The 22,591-nt window shown below is 40.7% G+C and overlaps 4 protein-coding genes across 4 annotated transcripts in view; 1 reads left to right on the top strand and 3 right to left on the bottom strand.

Moving 5' to 3' along the window:
* The first annotated feature begins 51 nt into the window (after positions 1–51).
* On the top strand, positions 52–4,543 carry AKIP1 (A-kinase interacting protein 1). The gene is made up of 5 exons (XM_009288801.2): positions 52–140; positions 524–601; positions 2,972–3,085; positions 3,403–3,453; positions 4,365–4,543. Exons 1-5 carry the CDS (start codon positions 126–128, stop codon positions 4,506–4,508), a joined length of 402 nt encoding a protein of 133 aa, XP_009287076.1. The 5' UTR covers positions 52–125; the 3' UTR covers positions 4,509–4,543.
* A 1,416-nt stretch (positions 4,544–5,959) lies between these two features.
* CUNH11orf16 (chromosome unknown C11orf16 homolog) lies at positions 5,960–12,755 on the bottom strand. Its single transcript, XM_019474515.1, has 7 exons — positions 12,589–12,755; positions 11,587–11,746; positions 11,107–11,111; positions 10,172–10,398; positions 8,727–9,389; positions 8,075–8,262; positions 5,960–6,142 (listed from the first exon to the last, which is right to left on the bottom strand). The coding sequence occupies exons 1-7, from the start codon at positions 12,753–12,755 to the stop codon at positions 5,960–5,962; spliced, it is 1,593 nt and encodes a 530-aa protein (XP_019330060.1).
* A 2,790-nt stretch (positions 12,756–15,545) lies between these two features.
* ASCL3 (achaete-scute family bHLH transcription factor 3) lies at positions 15,546–16,441 on the bottom strand. Its single transcript, XM_009288803.1, has one exon. It carries the CDS (start codon positions 16,439–16,441, stop codon positions 15,887–15,889), a length of 555 nt encoding a protein of 184 aa, XP_009287078.1. The 3' UTR covers positions 15,546–15,886.
* A 4,165-nt stretch (positions 16,442–20,606) lies between these two features.
* TMEM9B (TMEM9 domain family member B) overlaps positions 20,607–22,591 on the bottom strand; it is an 11,256-nt gene continuing 9,271 nt past the window's right edge. The window contains exon 5 of the mRNA XM_009288804.2: positions 20,607–21,778. Coding sequence (XP_009287079.1) covers positions 21,623–21,778 — 156 coding nt within the window. The 3' untranslated portion in view covers positions 20,607–21,622. The remainder of the gene's footprint in view (positions 21,779–22,591) is intronic.

Consider the following 22,591-nt stretch of genomic DNA (forward strand, 5'->3'; position numbering starts at 1 on the left):
GCCGGCGGAAATGCAACAACAGCATAACGGAGCGCCGAGGAGCTGCGTCCTTAAATGGTGGCAGGATGGCTCGTGTCCTGTAGAGGCCTAGTCTGTGCATTTATACGCGTGGGACTGAGCCATAGATGTGCTTTAATGAGGTAGAGGCATTTTAAAATACGTCACACTTGGTTACTTCCCCCTGCGTTTTATCTAGTCAAAGCCAGCGTGAAACGGTGGAGGGCGCTTACCAATAAATTGGCAGTGCTTCGCAGGATGGCGGAGTGAGGCAATCGCTCCATCCGGTGACCGCTTGGGTGTAGCAAGTGCCTCGGTCTTGCCTGGTGCACACGGGGGGCGTTGGAAGGCCGCTGTGCACGCTGCATTAAAGCTAAGCACCACAGCGGAGGGCCACACGTGACTGTTTCACCCCAGAGACGCCCTCCAGCACTAGCGAGCATTTTGCTATTTAATCACCTGACACTTTCTACTTCTAAGCAACGAGCACCACATTACGAGTTACAAAAAATGTCTTTAATTGCAGGAAGAAGATTCAGAACGTCTCAGTGCAGCATTCGCTTCAATTGTGAACTTGATGAATCAAGCCACAAAGGAATGCGAGGTGAGGTTTTGCCCCCAGACTCGTGCAAAGGGGAATGTTTATGATGTGCCTGGCAGAGGCCTGTTTGCACTGCTTTTGCTAAAACTGCAAAAATGAGACCTCAGTTTTGCTCATTGCATGGCAAGAGCTTAGCCAGTGAACCTGTGATGCCGGCCTAGATTAAGAAATTTGGGGCATTCACCATCCTGTGGTAGGTTACATTGTAGGTTTCACCAGTGTTATCCTTGACCAACTGGTACCACCTTAGTTGATAAACACCACTATCAGCATTTTCCATAGACAGTACCAGTAGACCGGTACCGATTTTAGCAGAGGGTTTCTCCATTTTTTGGTGGAAGGGCAATATGCTTAGAGAGACAGAAATGTCAGATGATGTCACAAATTACATTGTTTTACCAACTGCGCAGGCTTGTCGCGTGTCACTATGTACAGAGTTGTTTCCGGTGCTGCGAGGTACCTCTGCTGTGGAGTGGCTTTATGACAGAGTAACGCTTTGTTTTCATCATGCCAACATGAACCACTTATGCTGGCTGATAGAGGCAGTGTGTTCTGGGTGGCGGAAGTAGGGGAGAGTTTGAATCTCGAGCAGAGGGATTGCTTTGTGTCACACGTTTGCTCTGAATTTAGAGTTAACCTCCCCAGTATTGTTTAAGCAAACTCAGTTTGGGATGTTGCTACTGGATAAGGAGTGTGGGCTCAGTTCTGAGCAGCACCATATCTTTATTTGTGATAAGTAGAAATCGAGAGGTATGGCATACAGATGCACAGCTCCGCTGCTTTCATGTTGGCTCTGGCTGCTGGGTGTCATTACCCTTCTGGGTAGACAGACCGGGAACCTGTCTCTGCCAGCTCATCCTTGTGAATGCAGCCCTGCAGCCCAACAACTGTGTTAAAAGTCTCTGAAAACTCCATCACAGTTTACATCATCTATGCGCTTTGGGATCTGTTATTATAATGCAGCAGGGAGCTTGTCTGCAGAGTTAATAACAGAGGCTAAGTCTTCAATTAAATTAGAGAAAACAGTAGTTCAACACACCCCAGATGATTAGCTCTTAAGCAACTCCTTTATCATTTCAAAGCACTACATACACAGTAACCAGTTAATCCTAAAACAACTCAGGCAGAGTAGAGTTTTACACAAGATGAAACAAAAATATAACGGTGTATAGAGACTCATCCTATGCCCTGTTAGGAGTATTAGAGTTGGAACAAGCAGTGGATGACTTCCACATTTATGCATCAGCCAAGACAGTACTGCTTCAGTCATCTTCTGTAAAGAAGAAGGGTCATAAAAGGGTGGGGAGGGGAGAATTCTCAGACCCACAAGTTCATGGATAAAGTTTACAGAGTGCAAATAAAAATCCACAGCCGAACATAACCATTTAGGCACTTGAATGCAAACGATTAAAATTGTGATTTAAGATGAACTGTTTAGAGTCACTAAGGGACCAAAGTTTACCCACATTTCTTACCAAAAGTTTGATTTAATTTCTTTGCTCTGTGATGTCACATAAAAGAATCCAGCTCACCACCTGTGATACAGAGATGCTCTGTGAAGCGTTACACAACAGGTCAGAGTATTTAATGTACTTTGGGATGTAGCTCCACAGTAAACACAAGTTTAGTGTTGACAGTCAGACAAGGAAAATATAAGTGAAATAAAATAGATATTTTGGCACTTTTTGGTCCCTGTGATCAAAAAGGTAACCCTGGGAGGAGTTCTCTCATGACAACAGATGGCAGCAGAGCTGTACTCAAATATTTAATTTGCAGTGGGGAAGATACAAGTACCTTTACTATGGAACCAGAAGAGGGCTGCTGTGGACTTAAATACAGTTCTCAAAACCGCTATGCTACTGGTACCAGCCTTGAAGACACTTTAGCTTCTTCACCAACTCATTTTTCAGTATTAAAGTGTTCTGCTTTTAGAGCACTGCTTCTGCACATGCCCTGCAGACCCAGTCTTCACTGGCTAGGTTGCAAAGCACCTAGCTTGCATATACATCCTATTAAGGACCCACAAACTATGACTTCTTCCACCAGAGCTTTTCTTGAAGAGCCTGATCAGGTAGATGTTTCCAGAGCATTTCTTCTGATGTTTTCATGAATTCAGTTCTGAGGTGTCAGAGAGTCCCTGTATATTGTATCGGGAGACAGGCATCTAAAATCAGGGCTGAGTTTTGTACCAGAAGGCAGATGTCCTGTGGACATCCAGGCATTGTTTTCATCCTCACACGAGAACAAACCAGCCAATGAATACAGAAGGTCAGTAGCTGTGCAGTTCCACTTTTAATTGTAAATCTGCAGTAGTTGTGAGCATGGCTTTGATGCTTCTCTACATAATAATTCTCTGTTTCTATTGTTTTCCAGAAGTACTATAGCTTCATGGCAGCCTGTAGATGCAAAGAGCATGAAATCAAACACATCTGCAGATACCATGGCAGGCAAGCAGGGGAAAGAGAGCTGGAGTCCTCCGAAGAAGAGGTAAGTAGGTGTTTTTGGTTTTGATTAAAGGTTATTCCTTCCCTCGCCATGGGACAGTTGTTGTCCATCTAGTGTCTGTGACACTTGCTTGCAGTAATGTATGTGGTTTGACATCATAGGCACGTGAACACCTGGACTGATCTGAGCCTTCTGTTGCAGGGGGGAGGCAGAGTAACTTCTGGTGGCACCGATCAGTGTCATGTCAGTCCTTTTGTGGAGGGGAAAATTTCATGGACATAAAGCATCCCGTCTCTCAGGGGCTGAATTTGCCTTTTGTGTTGTATCATTAGAAAACTATCTTTCTTTTTTTTTTCCAGAGGACTGAAGCCTCTGTAACACCCAGTCAAGCTCAAACTTGCCAGCAACATGTAAGTTTATAGAATACTTTGGTTTTAAATTGAGGTGTAGCATTTATTTATCATTTTGCATCAAGCTGGTTAAAATTTGTGATCAGGTGTGGAGACTTTGTGATGGCACAGAAGATTAACCAGTAGTGCATTCACAATCCTGTATGTATAGGTGGGCAGAAGAATGGGCATACAGAGACTTGCACAATTAATTATAAACCAGATTGTGGCATTCTGGCACGTAGCCAGTTAAGAGTCTACTTTATATTTTGGACTCGTACAGAATGTCAAACACTGTGATTAGTCTTCAGGCTCTTGTGAATTGCATCAGCAACAATAATCCAGCAGTTCTCCAGTCTCACCTCATTTGTGCTCCTGACACATTCCCTGTGCTGAGGAAAGGCTTGCAGCAAGGCACACGGCAGTTGCTTAGCCAGTTATGCTTGGCCCTCATACAGTCTCTCTGAAGACTCCTGTTCCTCAAGAAGAAAACTTTTTTCATTTTTCAAAGCCTAACACCTCACGCCAAATGAATTTTGGGAACTTCTAAGTCAGAAAAGATGAGAAACATGGAATCTGTACCACAGTACAAATTAGTGGGAGCACCCTTGTTGTATGGATGTTTTCCAGGTTTATGTTGTAAACCATTTAGGTTGAAAACTTTCAGTTTTGTGAGGCAGAGATTATACCACATTGATTATTTCCATTGATTGAAACATTAGATGAAATGATGAGTATGGCACTTGCTAATTTTTGTATTGACAGAAACATTTTACAGTTTTGTCCAGGCTGCCTGTATATTTTGGAAAATCTTAGTACATTTGTATAGCAGCTGAAACGTAATTTTTTTTACCCAAATTCAAAATTTTTATTTTTGTGGGAAATTTAAGATGACTAAACAGTAATGAAACTTTTTTTTTCTCCAAAAAAAGACCAGACAAGCTTCTGAAGACATCTACATTGAAGTTTCTCCTGGCACCTATTCTGTCACAGCAACCTCAGAGGACATGGTGCAACAAACTCACGTGGTGGATGTCAACGCAGGACAAAGTGTTGATTTAACTTTTGTTCTATGATGTTTGTTGTTTCTTGGCAATCACAGGAATAAAATACGAGGCTGGTTTAATGCATGTAATGAACTATGTATATCTTTTTCTTGTTAGCACTTTAATAGTATCCTCCTCTTTGGGACTCCATTTTTGTGGCCTGTATATTTGTTTTATACTTAATGCAATTATATGCAGCCCACTTTGTACACTGCTTTTATAAATATTTGTACATTGTGTGCCTTAAATCCAATTATGTGACTGTGTAATTCCAGGTTCTTATGCTTTAAACAATTAAAGAAACAATCATGGAATAAAATACATAATTTAGTCTTTGTCACGACAGCTTCTTTTATATTATCCTCAGACAGAACATCCGCGTCACATTCTTGACCACAGAGAGCATGATCCATGTGGTACGAATATGGTGTACAGTAGCTTTTGTGGGCTGGCACTGATTTTAGAGCAGCTGGCTCACAATGCATCTCTCTTGTCTGTACTTTTATTATTCTGATAAAGAAATAAAATGCAAATGAAATTCACTATCTAGGACCCCAACTCAGGAAGGTGCTTGAGTATGTGTCAGATGTTCAGTATAGGCACATAAACTATTGACACTTCAAGTCCTGTCTCTCTGCAGGCTCTTACCTACGCTGAACACCAGTTAGCTGCCTTTTTCAGTAGGTGGTAGGGTACCCTGAATTGTCTCCTGAGTACAGTACTGCTGAGCAACTGCACACTGCAGCTTATGGCCAAGTTCATACGCTTTAAACATGATCAGTCCCACTAATGAGACTCTCTGGATGCTTAACTCTCCTGAAGGATCAGATTCTATGGTTGGAATTAGTGACATGACCTATATATACCTGTAATCTTTTTGTAGCTGATGGTATTAAGGTTTCAGTTAATTTTCATGGGTATATAAAATTCACTGACTTGAATGCTGGATTCTCTAAGCATTTTGTTGTTTCTATCTACAGTAGTAGGTCCTTTACCCTCTGGCTACTTTCTCTTCTGCTTTAATCCTGAAAAAAGTATTTTCAGCTGTCAGCTTGTGTTGTTTCTTCATTCCTTCTGGCTTCCTACAAAAAGAAATTGCTATGCTGAATTCCTCTGGCTGTCTCCAGAGAACTGTAGGCAAATCGGAGGTTTATTAGACCCTTGCTGTGCATCTGTTCAGGTTTTTAGTGCTCATACTAGTTTACCTGATCTCTCCAAAATTGTAGAGTCAAGTCCAAGTAATTAGGAATTTAATATAACACCTTGGAGTAAAGAATGAGGATGCTGAAATTCGATGTGGGTGGAAATAGTTTCTCAGTTATTAAAATTATACAGTTACCCATAAAGATATTCTACAGAGACAGTACCTAAATCAGAACTTGATTTGCTTACTAAATGTAACACTGAGATAGCCTAAGCAGTTTACCTGAAATTTCAGCTCCTGAACTTCATCAGTTGTACATTTATTGAATTCTGGTTGATCATGTCTCTCTCTGCTTTGTTGCAAGTGAGATCTTTGCTCTTTTTTCTGTCCGTCCTCTTCTGACATGGTCTGTATCGTCAAGTTTGTTGTCTCCTATGCAAGTTGCTTTATGTTTATCATCTGACTGTTTTCTTTCATCTGTTTTACATCTTTGTTTTTCTGATGCTGCAAAACCTTCTTCCTGGAGGACAGAAAACAAATCCCTTGGAAGTCTAGTCTGAAAAAAGCATCAGTGTCTTTGTAACTGCTGCTTTCCTGGCTGTAAGATAGGTACCTCTGCCTCACACAGCTTTAATAATGGTATCATTTCTGTGCTAGTACAAACTTTACTGCTGAAACACAGAAGTGTACAGTAAGACCAAAGGATTTTTCAGAAGCTGTTAGGCTTTGACCAAAAACTTTGCTCCTTTAGAAGTTAGGAGGATTTTTGGTGACTACAGTGGGAGGACATTAGCCCCACAGAGAGCACCTCTGGGAAGCCTCCTCTCCAGCTTCACTTGTTTGTTGCAAGTTACTTCTGATGCCGTCCGTATTATACGATAAAAACTGCTTCAGCTATCTCAAGGACTAACAATGTATCTTCTGGGTTTAAAAACACCAAGGGCTATTTTACAGGAATAAAAATATATCATTATACTCTGCATTACCACATTGTGTCCACTACTGTAATTCATGCTGCTGGTTTGGGGCTAGAATGAAACCACTCTGGTTTCTTTTTAGTTTTACCAAAAGGCAAAGCATGTCACTTCAGTGCACAGCTGTGTTGTTACACTTGCTAACATAGAGCATGTCTGCCTGGAGCTCCATACTGGCCTAAAAATTCCTAGGAAATCAATTACTAAGGTATGTAATTATGATTATTTAAATAATAAAGTAGCAACCATACAGTTAATAAGTTGGTAGACATCTGCTTAAAATTAATGCATATAATTGTGAGAATACAAGATATTTTCCAGTATATTCTCTGTTCACTAAGACACATCATTAACAGATTAATCTTATCCTAAAGAAAATCATGCAAGTTTAGCCCATTCAAAGTTTTATTCTGCAGTCAGCTCACAGTAGCAAGAGCATGAAGGTACAGAGGAGCTAGTATTTGATTTCTGATGTTTATTAGTTGTACCCCTGATGCTCTTGTGCAGAGCAGTGTTTCTGTTCATCTTGTCATTCTCTTTCATCTTCCCCTTCTTCCTGCAAGCTTTTTTCTTCCTCTTTTCTGTGCTTGCTTTTTTTAGCATTCATGTTCTGATTTTTTTTTTTTCCCCCCAAGTTTTTCTATTCCTATCGGTCCCCCCTGCCACTGGAGAGCAGTGTTTCTGTTCATCTTGTCATTCTCTTTCATCTTCCCCTTCTTCCTGCAAGCTTTTTTCTTCCTCTTTTCTGTGCTTGCTTTTTTTAGCATTCATGTTCTGATTTTTTTTTTTTCCCCCCCCAAGTTTTTAAAGCAGGAGGGGACCATGGCCAACAGAAACCAGGCCTAAAAATGAGGGTGTTGTCCTTGTTCCTAGCTGTGACACAGTTTGCTTACTCTGTACCCCCTAGCTTCAGGGTAGGGATCTGCTGTTTAAACTGCTTGCTTCTTGTGAGGGAGTAAGAGAAGATACTCAGTAAAGACTGTTTACTAAAAAAACTGCTTTTATCTTTCAGAGATAGAGATTGTGACTATCAGAGTTTGACTGGCAGAGCCCAGCACCTTTCCAGATTGAATCTTTTCTTGTGTTTTATTGCTGCTGACGGTCACATCTGTCCATTTCCAGGGCCACTCATGTAGGTCCCTACCTCCATAGGACTTTATTGGGTTGATGTCAATGCGCATTTGGCAGGTTTCTGAATTGAAATCTGCATTATTGAATGCTCACACAGTTACTGGCATAATCTTTTCCATTTTACCAAGTAGCTTCAGCCCTTCCTTAGGGTTTGGGGATTTTTGTTTTGTTTTAATTAGTGGAGAAGTTTCCTGTCTATCACAAAACTGGTGGATGGCCTCAGTGAGCAGTTAAGTTAGAAACAATGTATTTTTCTAGCCAACTTCCAGACCATTAGCAAGAATATTTCTTCCATTCAAACAAACTGTGTGCTTACATAAATACAGTATTAATACAGATTACTTTACTCCCAATGACGGCTTGAAATCTTGGTCTCTTAAGATTTCCTTCGTTGTGAGCTGCCCTCTGGGAGACTGCTCGATGGTTTCAAACATTGCACTCCAATTAGTCGGGGCAACACAGGACACGTCCCCAACGGAGATGGCTTTGGATTCCAGCTTGCCCTTTGTACATGTGCTGCTGCAACTGCCCAGTCCTGGGAAGGAGTAAAATTGTATCTATCTAAGTGAAACCAGAACTGAAATGGAGAAACATTCATTTCAGAAGAGAGGAAAATGCACTTTAAGCTTGAAAGGAATTCTTTCAGGTTATTCTGCATGGACTAGCTACAAAAGTTAACGAAGATGTTAGCGTCATAAAAAGCATAGGAAAATGATGGGGAACAAACTCAGAGAGGGATATCTATGCTTCCAAATGAAATTCATTGTTCTGGTAGTTTTCCATTGGAAGAGTTGCCAAAATAAGAGCTAGCATGCAAGATGAGGCAGCAGAAACATTGGGGAGGGGGAAGTATTGTATCAGAGACTGATACACAAGTGTATAGTATTTATACCAATAAACTACAGGCAAAGTGAGTGCCCAGATGAAGGGGGCCCCAGAACACATTTGGTTTTTTTTCCTCTCTGGCTGCTGCTTCCCCGTGGGGGTGTTAAAAGGGACCTGAATTATTGGGATGGGACTTGTGGTGGCTTCTTTTCCAGTATTTCCACTCAGGTCTTGCAGAATCCTTTAGCCTGGGCTTCTCAAGACAGCCGGAGCCTGTGCTAACAGCACTGTCCACCACAGTACTCTTAGTGGGGAATGGCTCCAGGTCCCACTCTGAATCAGAAGAGGGGGAAGATGCTGCCACACCTGCTGCTGCTTCTTGTTTTGGGCCTTTCAGTTCTAGAAGGCATGGAGAGGGCTCGCTGCTGGAGTCTCCCTCTTCAGTTTCGCTCTGAAAGACCAGAGACTTGGATGGAAGAGGCCACCAGGCATCAACATGGGGATGGCAGCAGCAGATGCACCTTACATATGCTGACAAACAGCATATACCATCACAGTGATAGTGGAAATGTGGCCAGCAGGGTGAGAAGAGCAAGCAGTGCTTGGCAAGGCTATGCACAGCACAAACAGGAATGAGGGCTGTTTTAGGACTGCAGGAAAAAATACAAGAGTTAGTGTCCGGACTTTCTCTGGGCTTCACCCTGCTGGTGAAGGGCATGTGGATCATCTCTACAATCCTCTCCCACAGGCTAGGAGGGACCCACAGAGCCACACCTCGCGCGAGTTTCACTTTCTTGTCATTCCAGAACTGGACCATAATTTCTTCATCTTCTGAGGCTGTTGAGAGAAAAAGTAAGCAGCCATAAGCAGCTGGCCCACCTAGGCAGTGCACAGACACAGATCAGGCTTTGCAGCTTTATGCACTTTCTACTCCTGTCAAGAGGTAGGATTAACTATCATCCCGCTCTGTAACACTTCACCATAATGTCATGGAGGGTGGAGTGGGCAGCTAGGGCACCAACGGTGTGACAACAAGCCTGGCAGCACCGTTCCTTCCAATTTGTCATCAGATGAACAAGAAAATGTTGACTGAGTAACTTTTGTTGTTACTGCCAAAGTTAGCAGTAATGCTCTGAGAATAGTATTTTGATAAGTCAGTGGAGCTTGACTGTCAGACGTGGGGAAAAATGAACGAGCTGTTGAAATCTCCTACGTTTGGGTGATAAAATCACCCCCAGATGTACCATTCAGTACAAACGTGAGCATTCAAGCATGGATGGGTGCTTCCTGAGAGCTGCCTCACTTGTATCCCTCGTGAAAAGGCCACGGTCCTTCACATGGCAGACACAACCTTGTCCGAGCAGACGGGAAAAAACACATCTGCAGACACGGAAGATGACATTTTTACGGATCACAATTTCCTTGGGGTCAGGCTGGTGTGGTTACACACAGATATCCATCAGCAAGTCCCATCAGTTCCTGCAAGCTTTAAGCAACACTAAACTGTAGTCTGTGCACTGGTGTTTCTCTGGCAGTAGCACCGTGACAAGAGTTTATCCTGACAGCCTCACCCATGTTCTGGAGCAAGGCAAGGAAGAAGAGGGCAGCATCTTTCTTACCTCGTAAGGGGTCCCTTGTCTCAATGCCCGTGAGGATGGTTCCTGGGCCGTACCTGGCCATATCTGGCTCCCAGGGTGCCAGCACTTTGTCTCCAGGGAGTAAGGAGTGCTTCATCCCATTCACGTATTCCAGGATGTCATCCTTTGCTGTTTTTTGCACACACACTGGATGCCTTCCACGTGACACAAGTGGTTTGTCAAACTCTACCAGGAACATGCCTCTTTCACTCTGTTATCAGGAACAAAATAATAGTTCCTCTGAAAAACAGTCCATAATGTGTCAGGTCATGTAACCTTCACCAGGAGGCCATTCTGTGGCTGTGTGGCTAGGTCAAAACACCAAGCAAGCCTGAACAGTAACTAAATAATGTGCGGTGTTAGTCCAGCATTGAGACAGCCAGAAAAACCTCCATGAGGCTCACCAGAAAGCAGGCTGAGTGAAGCATATGTACAGATTCACTGCCGCTAGGACCTGTATCTTCTTCCCCAAGAGAAAAAGCTATAGATAGAGTGCAACTGGATTTCACAAACCATGCTGTGTGCACCAGATAACAAGGGACACTGAAGCCATTCAGACGTGTTCTTCAGTCATGCCCAAGTCCTTCCTCATTACATACAACACTAACTCTGCTTTTTGGGGGAGTTGTTGGGAATTTTTATTTTAAGTTAAGGCCTGTCAAGAGGCTTTCCATCAACAATGAAACAAGGTACTTCCCTGTTCTTGAGAAAGAATAGGCTCTTTTTTCTGTTAAGTTTGAAGTGCTAACAAACTAATGAATTAAAGCTTTCACTAACATCTCTGAAAAGACACCGAGCCATTGGTCTGTAGCTGACTCAAGCTGGAAGTGTGTACATAAAACACTAACGCTTTCCTGTGCTATTGATGGTTATGTGTCTACAGGCAACAGTAGCCGGTACACTGCTCACAACAGCACTTGCGCTGTTTGAGCCTGGCTCAATGCCCAGCACCAGCAGGCGGCCTGCTCTTGCAAGGTGCACAACACCACTGCTCTCACCAGGAACTGGGAGTTTGGGAGGCACCCATCTTCTGCACAAGATGACGATCCCCGAAACATGCCTGCTCACTCCTGGAAATGGACTCAGTAGAGGAGGCTGAGCAGAGCACGGATCTGATCATTATTAGTTTATTGGTGCCTGAGGCTGTGCTGCATGCAAGAGGCTTACCCAGGCTGCCAGGCAGCAGGCGGTGAGGACTGCATGAAATCAGGCACGTTGGGAGCTTTATGAATTGACATAACCACGAGCATCAGCTGTCCTGGTGATCTGTTCTCTATTTCATACACCAGCTGAAATCAAAACTGCAACACTAAACTCAGGTGGTGTGTGAGGACTGCTGGTGGACTGGACACCCTATTACACATACCCATGACTATCGCACAGAAACCGTCACTCACCTCTATCTCCTCTTTTACTGTACCACGGTAATAAAATCCATCTTGTCCCCCTCTCACCAGCACAGGGACATTGCTGTCTAAGCCCACTGATCTCCCCGATGTGCTCAGCCTCTTCCATGCTGGGCCAGGGGAGAGGAGGCAGTGGTTAATCCATTGGCACCTTGGGGGGAGGGGAAAAAAAAAAAAAAAAAAAAAAAGGGTCAGCACTGGGAGAAATGGCTTCTGGAAAAAAAACGTCATGGAAAAAAAAAATCGTGTAAGATTTAAGAACTGGATCACACCACCTCATTGTGTAGCACTCCCACAGGCCAAAGCATGTGGGAAGAAACAGAAAACTTGCTTGTGCTGGGACAATTCTTTGCTCTTGGGAAAAAAAAAAAATCAGTGCCTGTTTTTACCCAGATTTCTTTGGGTTTGGGTTTAGAGGAAGTGAGTCAGGAGTACGCTGGAATCCTGGGCCAGCATTACCTGCACTAGCCCCTTTGCTACTTACATGGCAAGCCAATGAAACCCTTAAGATCAGGAGAAAGGATCCCTCTCCAGCACAGAGCACAGCATAGGTGTTTCTCAAGAGCGCCGTAGCTGATGGTTTACACTGGGGCATTCAGGGAACAACAGAAAAGTAGAAAAGTAAACAACGAAGCTGCTGGTTGATGACAGGTTCCAGTTCAAAACAGGAAAAATAATCCCCTGTCACAAAGCATTTGAAACATTTCACAGAAGACAGCTGCTAACGCAAGATGCTTTTATTTATCCAAATAACATTAAAGGAATGTTTCTTTGATAGGACGTTTACTCAGACTTTGCTTTTCATAGTCTCCACGGTAGCAAATCACTTTAGTTAATACCATCTAAAAACCTGTCAGTGCAGGGGAGGGTAAAGCTCAACATCAAATGATGTTCACGCTGCTAATTTATTAATCTGACACACCAGCCTGTTTTATCCTATTAGATATCATGAAAAAGAACAAATCACAGACTCAAACAAGAACTTGATTTTACCTCTGGGGGGTGAGGGGCTCGGCAATCCAGGCGGGATGCACTACAAAAGAACTTCTGCAGCAGGGGTTGACAGTAGGTACAAGGCTGGAGCACGAGAACTTGTCCAGAGCTGGCATCGCACTGCAATACCTGTGACCCGTAGACAGGAATCCTTCCGAACGAGCCATTCTTGCAAAAGTAGCTACCTGCAGGACTCAGTTGTGATCTGTTGGTAGAAGAGAGACGATGTACTGGCATTTTCCAACACAAGCAAATGCTTTCCAGTGTACCTCAAGAACTCAGTAGCTTTTATTAATTTTTTTATTTGTATTTAAAAAGAATGAATTCAAAATATTCAGACTGGCAGTTGGTCGGATGAACCTATGAATCACTGACTTCACTGACTTCACTGACTTCAGCGATCTTCAGTCACCCAAACCCTGACCTGATAGAGGGACAGAAACACACAAGGAAACTAGAAATGCTGTGAAAATCCCCAGGAAAGCAATAGCTTTCACCTCCTTCCAACTTTTGTTTCCCTCTGTAACATCCAGCTCTCTTTTCTTGTACCTACACTCTCCTTTAAACCTTTCTTGTACACAGTCCCAGCCAAACCTTCCCTATTTTACAAGCTGAGGCAGAAACTACAGCTGAAGTTGACAAGCTGAGTAAACATGACAGTTTTTGAATGTGATGTTAGATTACAGTTGCCTGTTACTTGTTTTATTTACAGTCATGTATTAAGAGGAAATATTTTGATCTTTCAGCTGTCCTGTCATGTTTTATAACAGTAGGATTATGGCTTGCCATGAGAAAGAATGAGATGCTCAGATTTGACAAGCAATAACTATTCTGAGGCTGTCACGGTAAGATTGATAGCGTGATGCTATCTCTGATAATCTGACAAGATGTAGTAGACAAACTTCCATTCCTTTTTCTTCTTTTTTTTTTTTTTAAATATTGCTTAGAAATGTTTAGCATGCTTAGGGTAAAGTTTGCATGGAAATTCAACAACATAAAATTTAAGTGCCTAATTTACTTTACAAAATACAGTTTAAGTGCTCATATTATGTTTAAATGTTATTTTGTCTCTTATTTAAGAGATATGATCTTGCAGTCCTTTTTATGAGGACTCCCAGATACACATAATTTCAGAAAACCAGCACAGCAAACCCAGCAAGAAGAGTGGATTAACTGCTGCAAAATGCGTCTTTTAAGTCAGCAAATCAACACAATATATTCACTTGTTTCACAACTACACAAACTCCCCTATTATAAACCAAAACAAGATGGAATCAGTAACACTTTGTGAAGAAATGCAACTATAAATTCTACATTAAAGCACATTTTAAACCCATTCAGTGCTGTTACTGCTGAGAGCCAGGCTATTTCTGTATAAAACAGGGCACTGACAAAGGCAACTGTGCAACACTGAGATTTGTTTTTTCTGGATAACTCCAAGTACTTCGACACAGTAGTTTCAAACTTACCAGCTATTGATAACACAACATCTGGTCAATTTGGATTTAATCCCAATGCAGAAATCTTGCCCTTTTGCCTGTTTGACGCAGGAAGCCACTAGCTGCCAGTGTTTCCTAGTTGCTACGGAGGTTGCCACAGTTGTTACTACCAGGATCGGACATCTGAACCTTACTGGTTAAAAACTAGTGGAATGTGACTACAGAGAGGACCATTTGTCTGCCACTCATCCACGCGATTTTCAAGTCCCCATTGATCTAGATATTGCATTGAAAGACTGCAGGGGCAGAGAAGGAATTATAAGAGGGCGGTGTCCTCTAGGCTTTCTGCCTAGTATTGCAGGGCAAAAAATAACATCATACGAAGCTACAGTTCAGATTTAGAAAAAAAAGCCCACCACCACAGGGTGTGACAAATAAATTGGTTTGAAATGCAGACAGAAAGGTTGAAGCTGAGACAAACTGAGGTCAAATAGCTTTACAAACTTTCCCTTTTCACAATAAAGGGGAAGAATTAATGTATTCTACGCTTTTCCTGCAAAGTACGTATCAAAAACATGCCAGAATACAATGCAGAAACCTACCTGTTAATCCCTGCTGTGATCCCTAATCTTCATTTTCTCCTTAACGAATGTTAACTCTTTTTCTTTTTTTTTTTTTGGGGGGGGGGAGGAGGAGAGGAATACTTAATATCATTTTGTAGGCATTTTTCAATTCACTGCTATGAAAACAAGATAACAGAGGGGATGATTGCAATTAGGGACAAGGATACAGCACTTGGGAAGTCTGCAACCATTTTCTGTACATTCTGCTGTACCCACAGACTACCTGCTCTCATGCTGTCAGCAGAATTGTTGTTTAATATAAATAATGCAATTCCCTTACATACAGTAAATGTTAAGAACACTTTGCCAGTTATGAGCTAAACTCTCTTCACCATCTTCACATAAATCTATTCTATACCACTTAGCTGAAACCATCAATAGTACAGCGGAACAGACTGGGAGGTCGGGGAAAATGACCCCAGACCTCAGTCATTATCAGTGAAAGTCCTGAAAAATTTCTGTTGCAGGATTTTTTTTTCCCCAAGGCTAAGACCTTGCCAACCCTCTTTATACTGTGTATCGTGTGAGCAGTCCTAGTAATTTTTATGGGTGCTGACAGCTGAAGAAGAATCCAATTTTCAATAGAAATTAGGCTAAGTCAACGGTTTTTAATGGGATTAAAACATTCATTAATAAGAAAAGGATGGAACAGCACTTGCAAAGACATTATGCTCTTCCTATGTTCAGTAACCGTGCTTCAGAGAGCTGCTACCCTCCTCTTTTTATTTTACCCCTTTTAAACAAAGTTATCCTTTCTGTTGGCATCTAACAACGTTCCTGGGAACCTTTAAAAGGCCTTTTAAGAGAAACACTGGCAATTAGACCAAAAATCTTTTAAGAAAGTGCATGTGAGAGTAAACCAGTAACATTACAGAAAATGAGAGGAATCTCAGTCCCATCAGTAGAAAGATTTTATTTTGAAGCATGCAGTTTGTGATGATACATACAGTTACTTCACACATTTAGGTATTACATTTTTGGTTTGATGACAATTTTAGAAATGTTTTCTGATTTCCATGAATTAACTAACTTAGGCCATTCAGATGAGATTTCCTCAGTTGTCTTTTTCGTATCTAAGTGTAGTTACTATCTGCAAAATCAAAACTCTTTTCTGTGGGCTTATACTGACACATGCTGTGATCTGCTCTTAAGATGTGCCAGGAACGTGCACGTCATTAACGATGTAGTGGCTACTAGGCTCCTAGACAGGATACCTTTTGCTTGGTTTGGAATGGTTTAGATCGTCTTCAAAAACTGGCTTTGTTTGTTAATTGCTTTAGGTGCTTGGCTTGGCTCTATGACATTTTTTTCTGCCACCACAGAATCACTGTACAGAACAGACTGTAGGTAGCTGATGTATTTTATTGCAGCACGGAGCGTCTCTACTTTGCTGAGCCGTTTCTCCAAGTATTCCTTAGGTAGGTGATGCCTCAGTTTAGCATAGCCTTCATTGACACATTTAACCCTCTGTCTTTCTCTCTCATTCCTCTTTCTGATGAAAGCTGGCCCATAGGAGTACTCACTTCTGCGGTAATTGGAGTGGGGCATTTGGTAGGGAAAGGTGCAGGGCTCACTGTAGAAGTTCTCCGCGATGAGATGCTCAGACATGAAAGGAAGGAATGACAAATCTTCAGAGCAAGTGACCTGGTTTGGTGTTTCTGGGTACACGTGAAAGGCGACCACTGGGTCGGCACTGAAAGGCCTAGCCAGCTGTATGCGCTGAGTCTCAGTACAGATGGACAACTTGTCCATGAGGTTACGGTAGCTTTTGCCATCCATCAGGTTCTGCATTTAACCTGGAAATGCATAATTACATAATAGTTTAAACAACTCATACTGAACAGTAGAAAAAACTCACCTGGACTTACCAACACTTGGCATTACTGGCATTTTCCAGAAGAGACTTTTAATGCATTTGTGACATTTCAGAATGGCGTTGGAAGATCGCTACATAGAGCAGACAATGTCCCATTTGAAAATACAGGAAAGTGCAAGTCACAACACTGATTAAAATAATTCACAATAGATTTTAAGAAAATAAAGCCACTAAAGCTTCCTAAAGGAAACAGCAGTCTCCTTTCACCTCAGCTTTAGAAATTAAGAGAATCTACTCTTATGTACTCCACATAGATCTAGCTTGCTCCAAATCCACCAAAACTTACATCTCTACAGACAATAAACAAAGCAGGCCAACATCTGAGGCATTTTCTCCACCCTCTTCTCCTCCCTGAAAAAAATTAAATCTACAATTCCAGTAACAGACTCCCTATCCATACCAAAAAGCCATCAAAGACAATTTTTTTTCTTTCTCTATTCATTTGATATCTCATTCACTATACTATCTTCATTAGATGGAAAACTTGTGCAGGGAATGGATCTCAATCGTAATTTTACGTCTGTCAGGCATTACATCCATTCTACATAAAAAGTTTTACAAAAAGTTTAGAGGATTAATTTCTTTCTGCTAAACCTGACATCTCCATGGATCCTCATGCTCCTTCTACACTCACCTGCAGATTAAACACAGATATGAAATACTAAATACAATCCTACTGATAGAGGATTATGAAATAATCAATTTATTAAAGGAAAAAATGCATGTCCTAATGATATTTTTCCAATTATAAATTATTTTACTAAGAAGGGACTGCACACAGTTGTTGGGGCATTCCTAGAAACCTGTTACTCAGACTGGCCTACTAAAACCACATACCCTCTCTTCAGAGCAGCATTACAGCAGGTGTAACTACTCAAATCACCCTTATATATTTATTAGAAAGATAATCTTGCAGTGTTTTATAGGAAGCTACGTTATAGTGCCTTCCCAATATCATTATTCAAACAGCTAAATATCAGCATAACTGTAATGATTGTTACCTAACAGCTACTTAAAAATAAATTTTAAATAACTAGTTAATTTTTAAAGAATTACTGTGGATCCATCCTCACGGATTGCAAGCAATACTTGCCTACACAGAATCTATCAAAAAATGCTCTTACTCACTATCCACTTCCACATCTATACATTGCTGTCTAAAACACTTAGGTTATATTACACCCTCTAAAATAGAAAACACACCTGAATGTTAAAATGGGTTACTAGAAACATCTAGATTCCATACTCACAAAAACCTTGCAAAGCTTCAAATGTTCCAACCACGGTTCCATAACATAAATGGGATACCCTTAATCCTTCACAAGGATATGGGGATATTTTAATGTTTTCTAATGATTTCATACCTGCCACATTTAATACAGAGAGAATTTTTACTCAGTATGGACCTATCCTCACAACATATTCTATCAAAATGCCTCTGTATCCAGTGTTGTCTCTTCTTCTAATGCACACAGATCTCTCAACAGAAATCCTGTGGGTTAAGAATTCATTTATAGCATGCTGTTAGACAAGACAGAAAGTCACACGCATCTTAAACAGGTACTTCTGTAGGTAGGCTGAAAGCATGAACACACATCCATTTTACATTAATATACATGCAGAAAGTCAGAGGCTAATATATAAACTCGTTATAAAACAGAAATAGTAGACAGTCGTCTTCCCCTTTTCTACTTACACAGTTTGGGTTATTGTCTAAAAACTTTCTACTGCTAACTTAAAAACATTGTCGGAAGAAAAAAAGGTCCATTACATAGCAAAAAAAACCCCAAAACTTTATAGCAAAACATCACTATAAAGCAAGAAACCAAAACCAACACAACCCTAAGAAGAGATACTTGCAGTATTTGTTGCTTCGTACTAACACTTCTGCTGCATAACAGCATTACATAAAACAGTTATCTGCTGCCTTACTACCTGCACGAAGTGCAAAATGCAACTGTTAGGATCGTTTTCCTTTTAGACTGAGACTCACCAATCTTCAGATGAAAGTAAAATCCAAGGAAACAAGATGTGCTATTTTAAGACTGATGAATAACACCTGAAAACATCTGAATGATATTAAAAAAAGAAGTTAATGTTCCATTTTTCTTACACCTTATTTAGTAAGATATCATATTAAACACGATTCATTAAAAAGCTACGGAAGCACTGTTACTGAATAGCTGGTAGAAGCAATTTACAAAAACATTGATATTCGGTGAAGATCTGTTGCTAGATACAGCAATACGCAAGTCTCTTACCTGAATTATGTAGCTTGTTCCGCTGAGTCAATGACTGCTGCAATTTATAGTCAATTGACAACATGCAAAGTAGCTTACAGTTAGATCTGCTCATTTCTGGTTTGGCTTTTCCACCCACACCACAGCTATGATGGCAACAAAACTTGGCATTAAGGGCTAGAAATTTTAAAACTGTATTGAACACAAGCAGATTACCTGAGAAAGTAGTCAGGAATGTGGTGGTTTTGGGGTTTTTTTTTTTTACTTCCTGTTACAGTTTATTAAAAGCAGTATTTTCATTTATTGGCATTTCGTACTTTAATGTCTAAGTATAATGATCAGCTAGAATTTAGTTAAATATTTACCATCAAGGCATAAACAAACTAATTTTCATAGCTTCATTTTAAACACAGAAAATCAGCATTTATTTAGAAGAAACTTTTGATGGATTTGTCTCTAGATTAGAGGTGAGGACACACATGAGTTAGCTTAATACCCTCAAATTTAGTCTTCATTATACCTGTAATTTTGGGTAATTCCCTTAGTGTTAAGCAGTATAACACCATATAAAAGATGTCTAATAAAGCATTTATGGAGGTAGACAAGACATTGAAAACAGTGAGCAATCAGTAGCAAGACAAACGTTTTAAAGTTTTGCTTAAACTTAGAAACACAGTATGGAGCAATCAGTCTGTATAATCAAATATATATGGGTATATAGATGCTACATATATCAGTACATAGCTGTCCAATTGCACAGGTGCAAGGAAATAGGACACCTAACTTCAGAACTCCCCCATCTTACAGGATTACCTTGACACTTTAGACTATCTCACTATTTGGCCCTTCTATCGATCAAAGTAAAACCACACAAAAAAAATCCAAAACCAAACCAGTTTAGCTTAAAACTTTCAGAAGACACTGTAAGATTAGACACACTTGATCTGCAAGAGAGCTACATACACCCAGTCTTGTCTTCTTGGGACTGTCAGCCACCAAAGAAAGCATTCTGCTTCTGCTGCCCTTGTGTGGGGCCACAACGCTGTATTCTGCATCCTCCTTCCCATGGCAGCTTCAGGCCTCATCAGAAAGGCAGCCAAGAGGTAGAACGTCTACTACAACCGGTAGACGGGCATGTATTCACCAAACAAGTTACATTATTTTTCTTTAGGGGGCCCTAGGTACATCACTGTCATAACCGGTTATCGACTCAGGGTGGGGTGTTGAACACAGTAACTGAGGCCAAGTATGAATTTTTTTTTTGTCCTGTCAATGCACCTTGTGCTTTTTTTTTTTTTTTTTTAATTTAAAGAAAGAATCCTGTGTCTCCACCAGTTAGCCACCCATTATAATTCCTTCCAGATTAACTCAGTTTTTGGAAGACTTCAGGACTGACAAGAGAATGAAGCTCTGTATCTGCAAAAGAGCTGCAGTCAGGGCAAATGTTGTTATAGGGCAACTGTGTTTCCACCCCAGACGTGGCAGAGCTATGTGTACAGGTACAGTTTATTTCCCATGCTACTCTGTCCCCCAGGCTGCGGGCTAAGGAAGCCAAAACTGCACCCGGCAACATACAGTACTGTTCCACGTACCATTTCCTTCCACACTGGAACTGAAAACTGCATAAGACAATAATGTAACTACATATGCATAGCCAAATTCGAGTCAGGGATTAAAACCTTTTTCCAATTAGCAATTTGGTGAGCCTTTCTTTCCTTTATCTAAGCACTGAACAAGTGCATATTTTTACTCTGAAGCATTTTCAGAGAAGTGCTTTTATAGATGGCATTTACATGCAGGGTAACGAGGGAGAAAAATGATGACATACAGATAATGCACATTCATTTTTCAAAAATCAGTTTTATCTTTAATTGTTACATTCCAAAGGGGATATATGAAAGTTAGTCATCTAGCAACTGTATACCTCTTAAGAGAGATGAGTACAGAATCACAGATAAAAAAATACACCTAACTCCCAAGATGACAGGTGCTAGAGAAAGTATGTGCCTTACACCATCAATCCAGACAAATGCAGAAAGATTTTTATAATAAATATTTCATCATATACTAACTCCTGAGACTTTACCCATGAAAAGAAAGGGAAAAAATTTTTTTAAGAGATATCATACACATACAATATATTAAGCTATTAAAGCAAAATAGAACAAAATGCCAACACTGTCTTGATATGCACTGCATTTGAGTTTATCTACATCACAGTACTTTAAGTATGCAGCTCAAAGAGTCAGTGTCCATTTAAGTTTTGCCTTAAATCTGCAAACATCACTTGACGTACAAGCATCTTGAAAGTACGAGTGCAAGAAACCAAATTATTAATACAGCCAATCAGGATTTCATTCTCTCATATGAAAACTACACTGCAAGATTTAGATTTCCAGTGCCCAGCATTAGTCAGCAGAAAATCCAAGTATATTTACAAAAGATCTTTACATAAAGTGATTAGTGAGTTGTAAGTAATTACTGTGCTCCCAGGTACTTTTTAACCACATAAATAGTAGTGAGAAATATATAGTTAAAAACCACCATAAAGTCACAACTGTAAATAAGGTACCACAGTGGCAACCCAAGATATCTTAGGGTTTGTTTTCTTTTCAGTTTTGTTAGTAAAAGCCATTTGAAAATGTAAAGATTTTATCTTTTGGTTAACTAATCTTTTTAAATTGCTTCCACTCCAGTACATTCTTTCAAAGTTCAAATACTTTTTTCTTTATTTTTTTTAAATCAATAATGAACCATTCAAGAAAACCCTTCTGAATTGGCAGGATCAGGAAGACGTAAGTCAGCTCTTTCAATTAGTCCACTTTACTTCCCTGGAGTTATTTTACTGAGATACAATTAACTCAGCACAACATGACGGTCAAAGACAGATTTGCGTTGCTCTTGGACCTGTAACTTCCAACGCTGCTGGGCATACTCCACTTTGTTCAACACATTGGCGCGACTCCGAGAACGAGCCAGCACATCATGTGCATTTGCAAAAGGCTGGTGATCCTGGAATGGAAAAAGTCATTAGTTAGATCTCAACAATTCCATTGAGCAATTACGTTAGTCTTTTTTGTTGTTACATTCCAAAGGATGTGGGGGGTTTTTCCCAAGTTTTTTGAATAGTTAGAACTGTACTTCAACTTCTCATTCAAAGTAACTTCCACAGGTTTCCCAAATAGGCCAAACTTCATCATCAAACCATCAAAAAATTATCTGCTGCCCAGAGACATCATGGTGAGCTGCAAGATCAGAACCACGGTCTTGCATCCATTAGCAGCTGGTGGGACAGAAGCCTAGAACAGACCCAGGCGCTGGAAACCTCCTGTTATTGTCGTGAATGCACTTCACTTTAAAACTGAATTAGAGAGTCAGTTCTCTGCCAGCTCTTGGCCATTTAACCATCAGGCAGTTCAGGATGTTCACACACAGCTTCTATATAAAGCCAACACTCTCTGATGTTTACCAAACTAAACCCATTGTACTGAGCTGTCTAAAAGCACAGTGTCAATACAGCTGTTTAAGTGACAGAGCTCAACAATAACTGAGCACTTGTTTAATATTTACTCTGTTTTCTAACAGTGCCTGCAAAGCTTTATTTTCTTCTAGTAAATATAACCAAGTTATAAACAGTAAAAGTTGGAACTGAACTTCTTATTTGGCTGTCAAACTGTTTTGGACAAAGTCATGTTGCTAAAGCTATGTCAGAAAGCATCATATATACAATGCATAATGAAAAATAACGTAATTATGTCCTGTATTAAATAACTGTCTTTTTTGTATGTCTACACTTCATATTCCTCCCCCCCCCCCCCCCCCCCC

The sequence above is a fragment of the Aptenodytes forsteri genome, unplaced genomic scaffold, assembly GCF_000699145.1.
Source record: "Aptenodytes forsteri isolate BGI_AS27 unplaced genomic scaffold, ASM69914v1 Scaffold8, whole genome shotgun sequence".
Lineage (NCBI taxonomy): Eukaryota > Metazoa > Chordata > Aves > Sphenisciformes > Spheniscidae > Aptenodytes > Aptenodytes forsteri.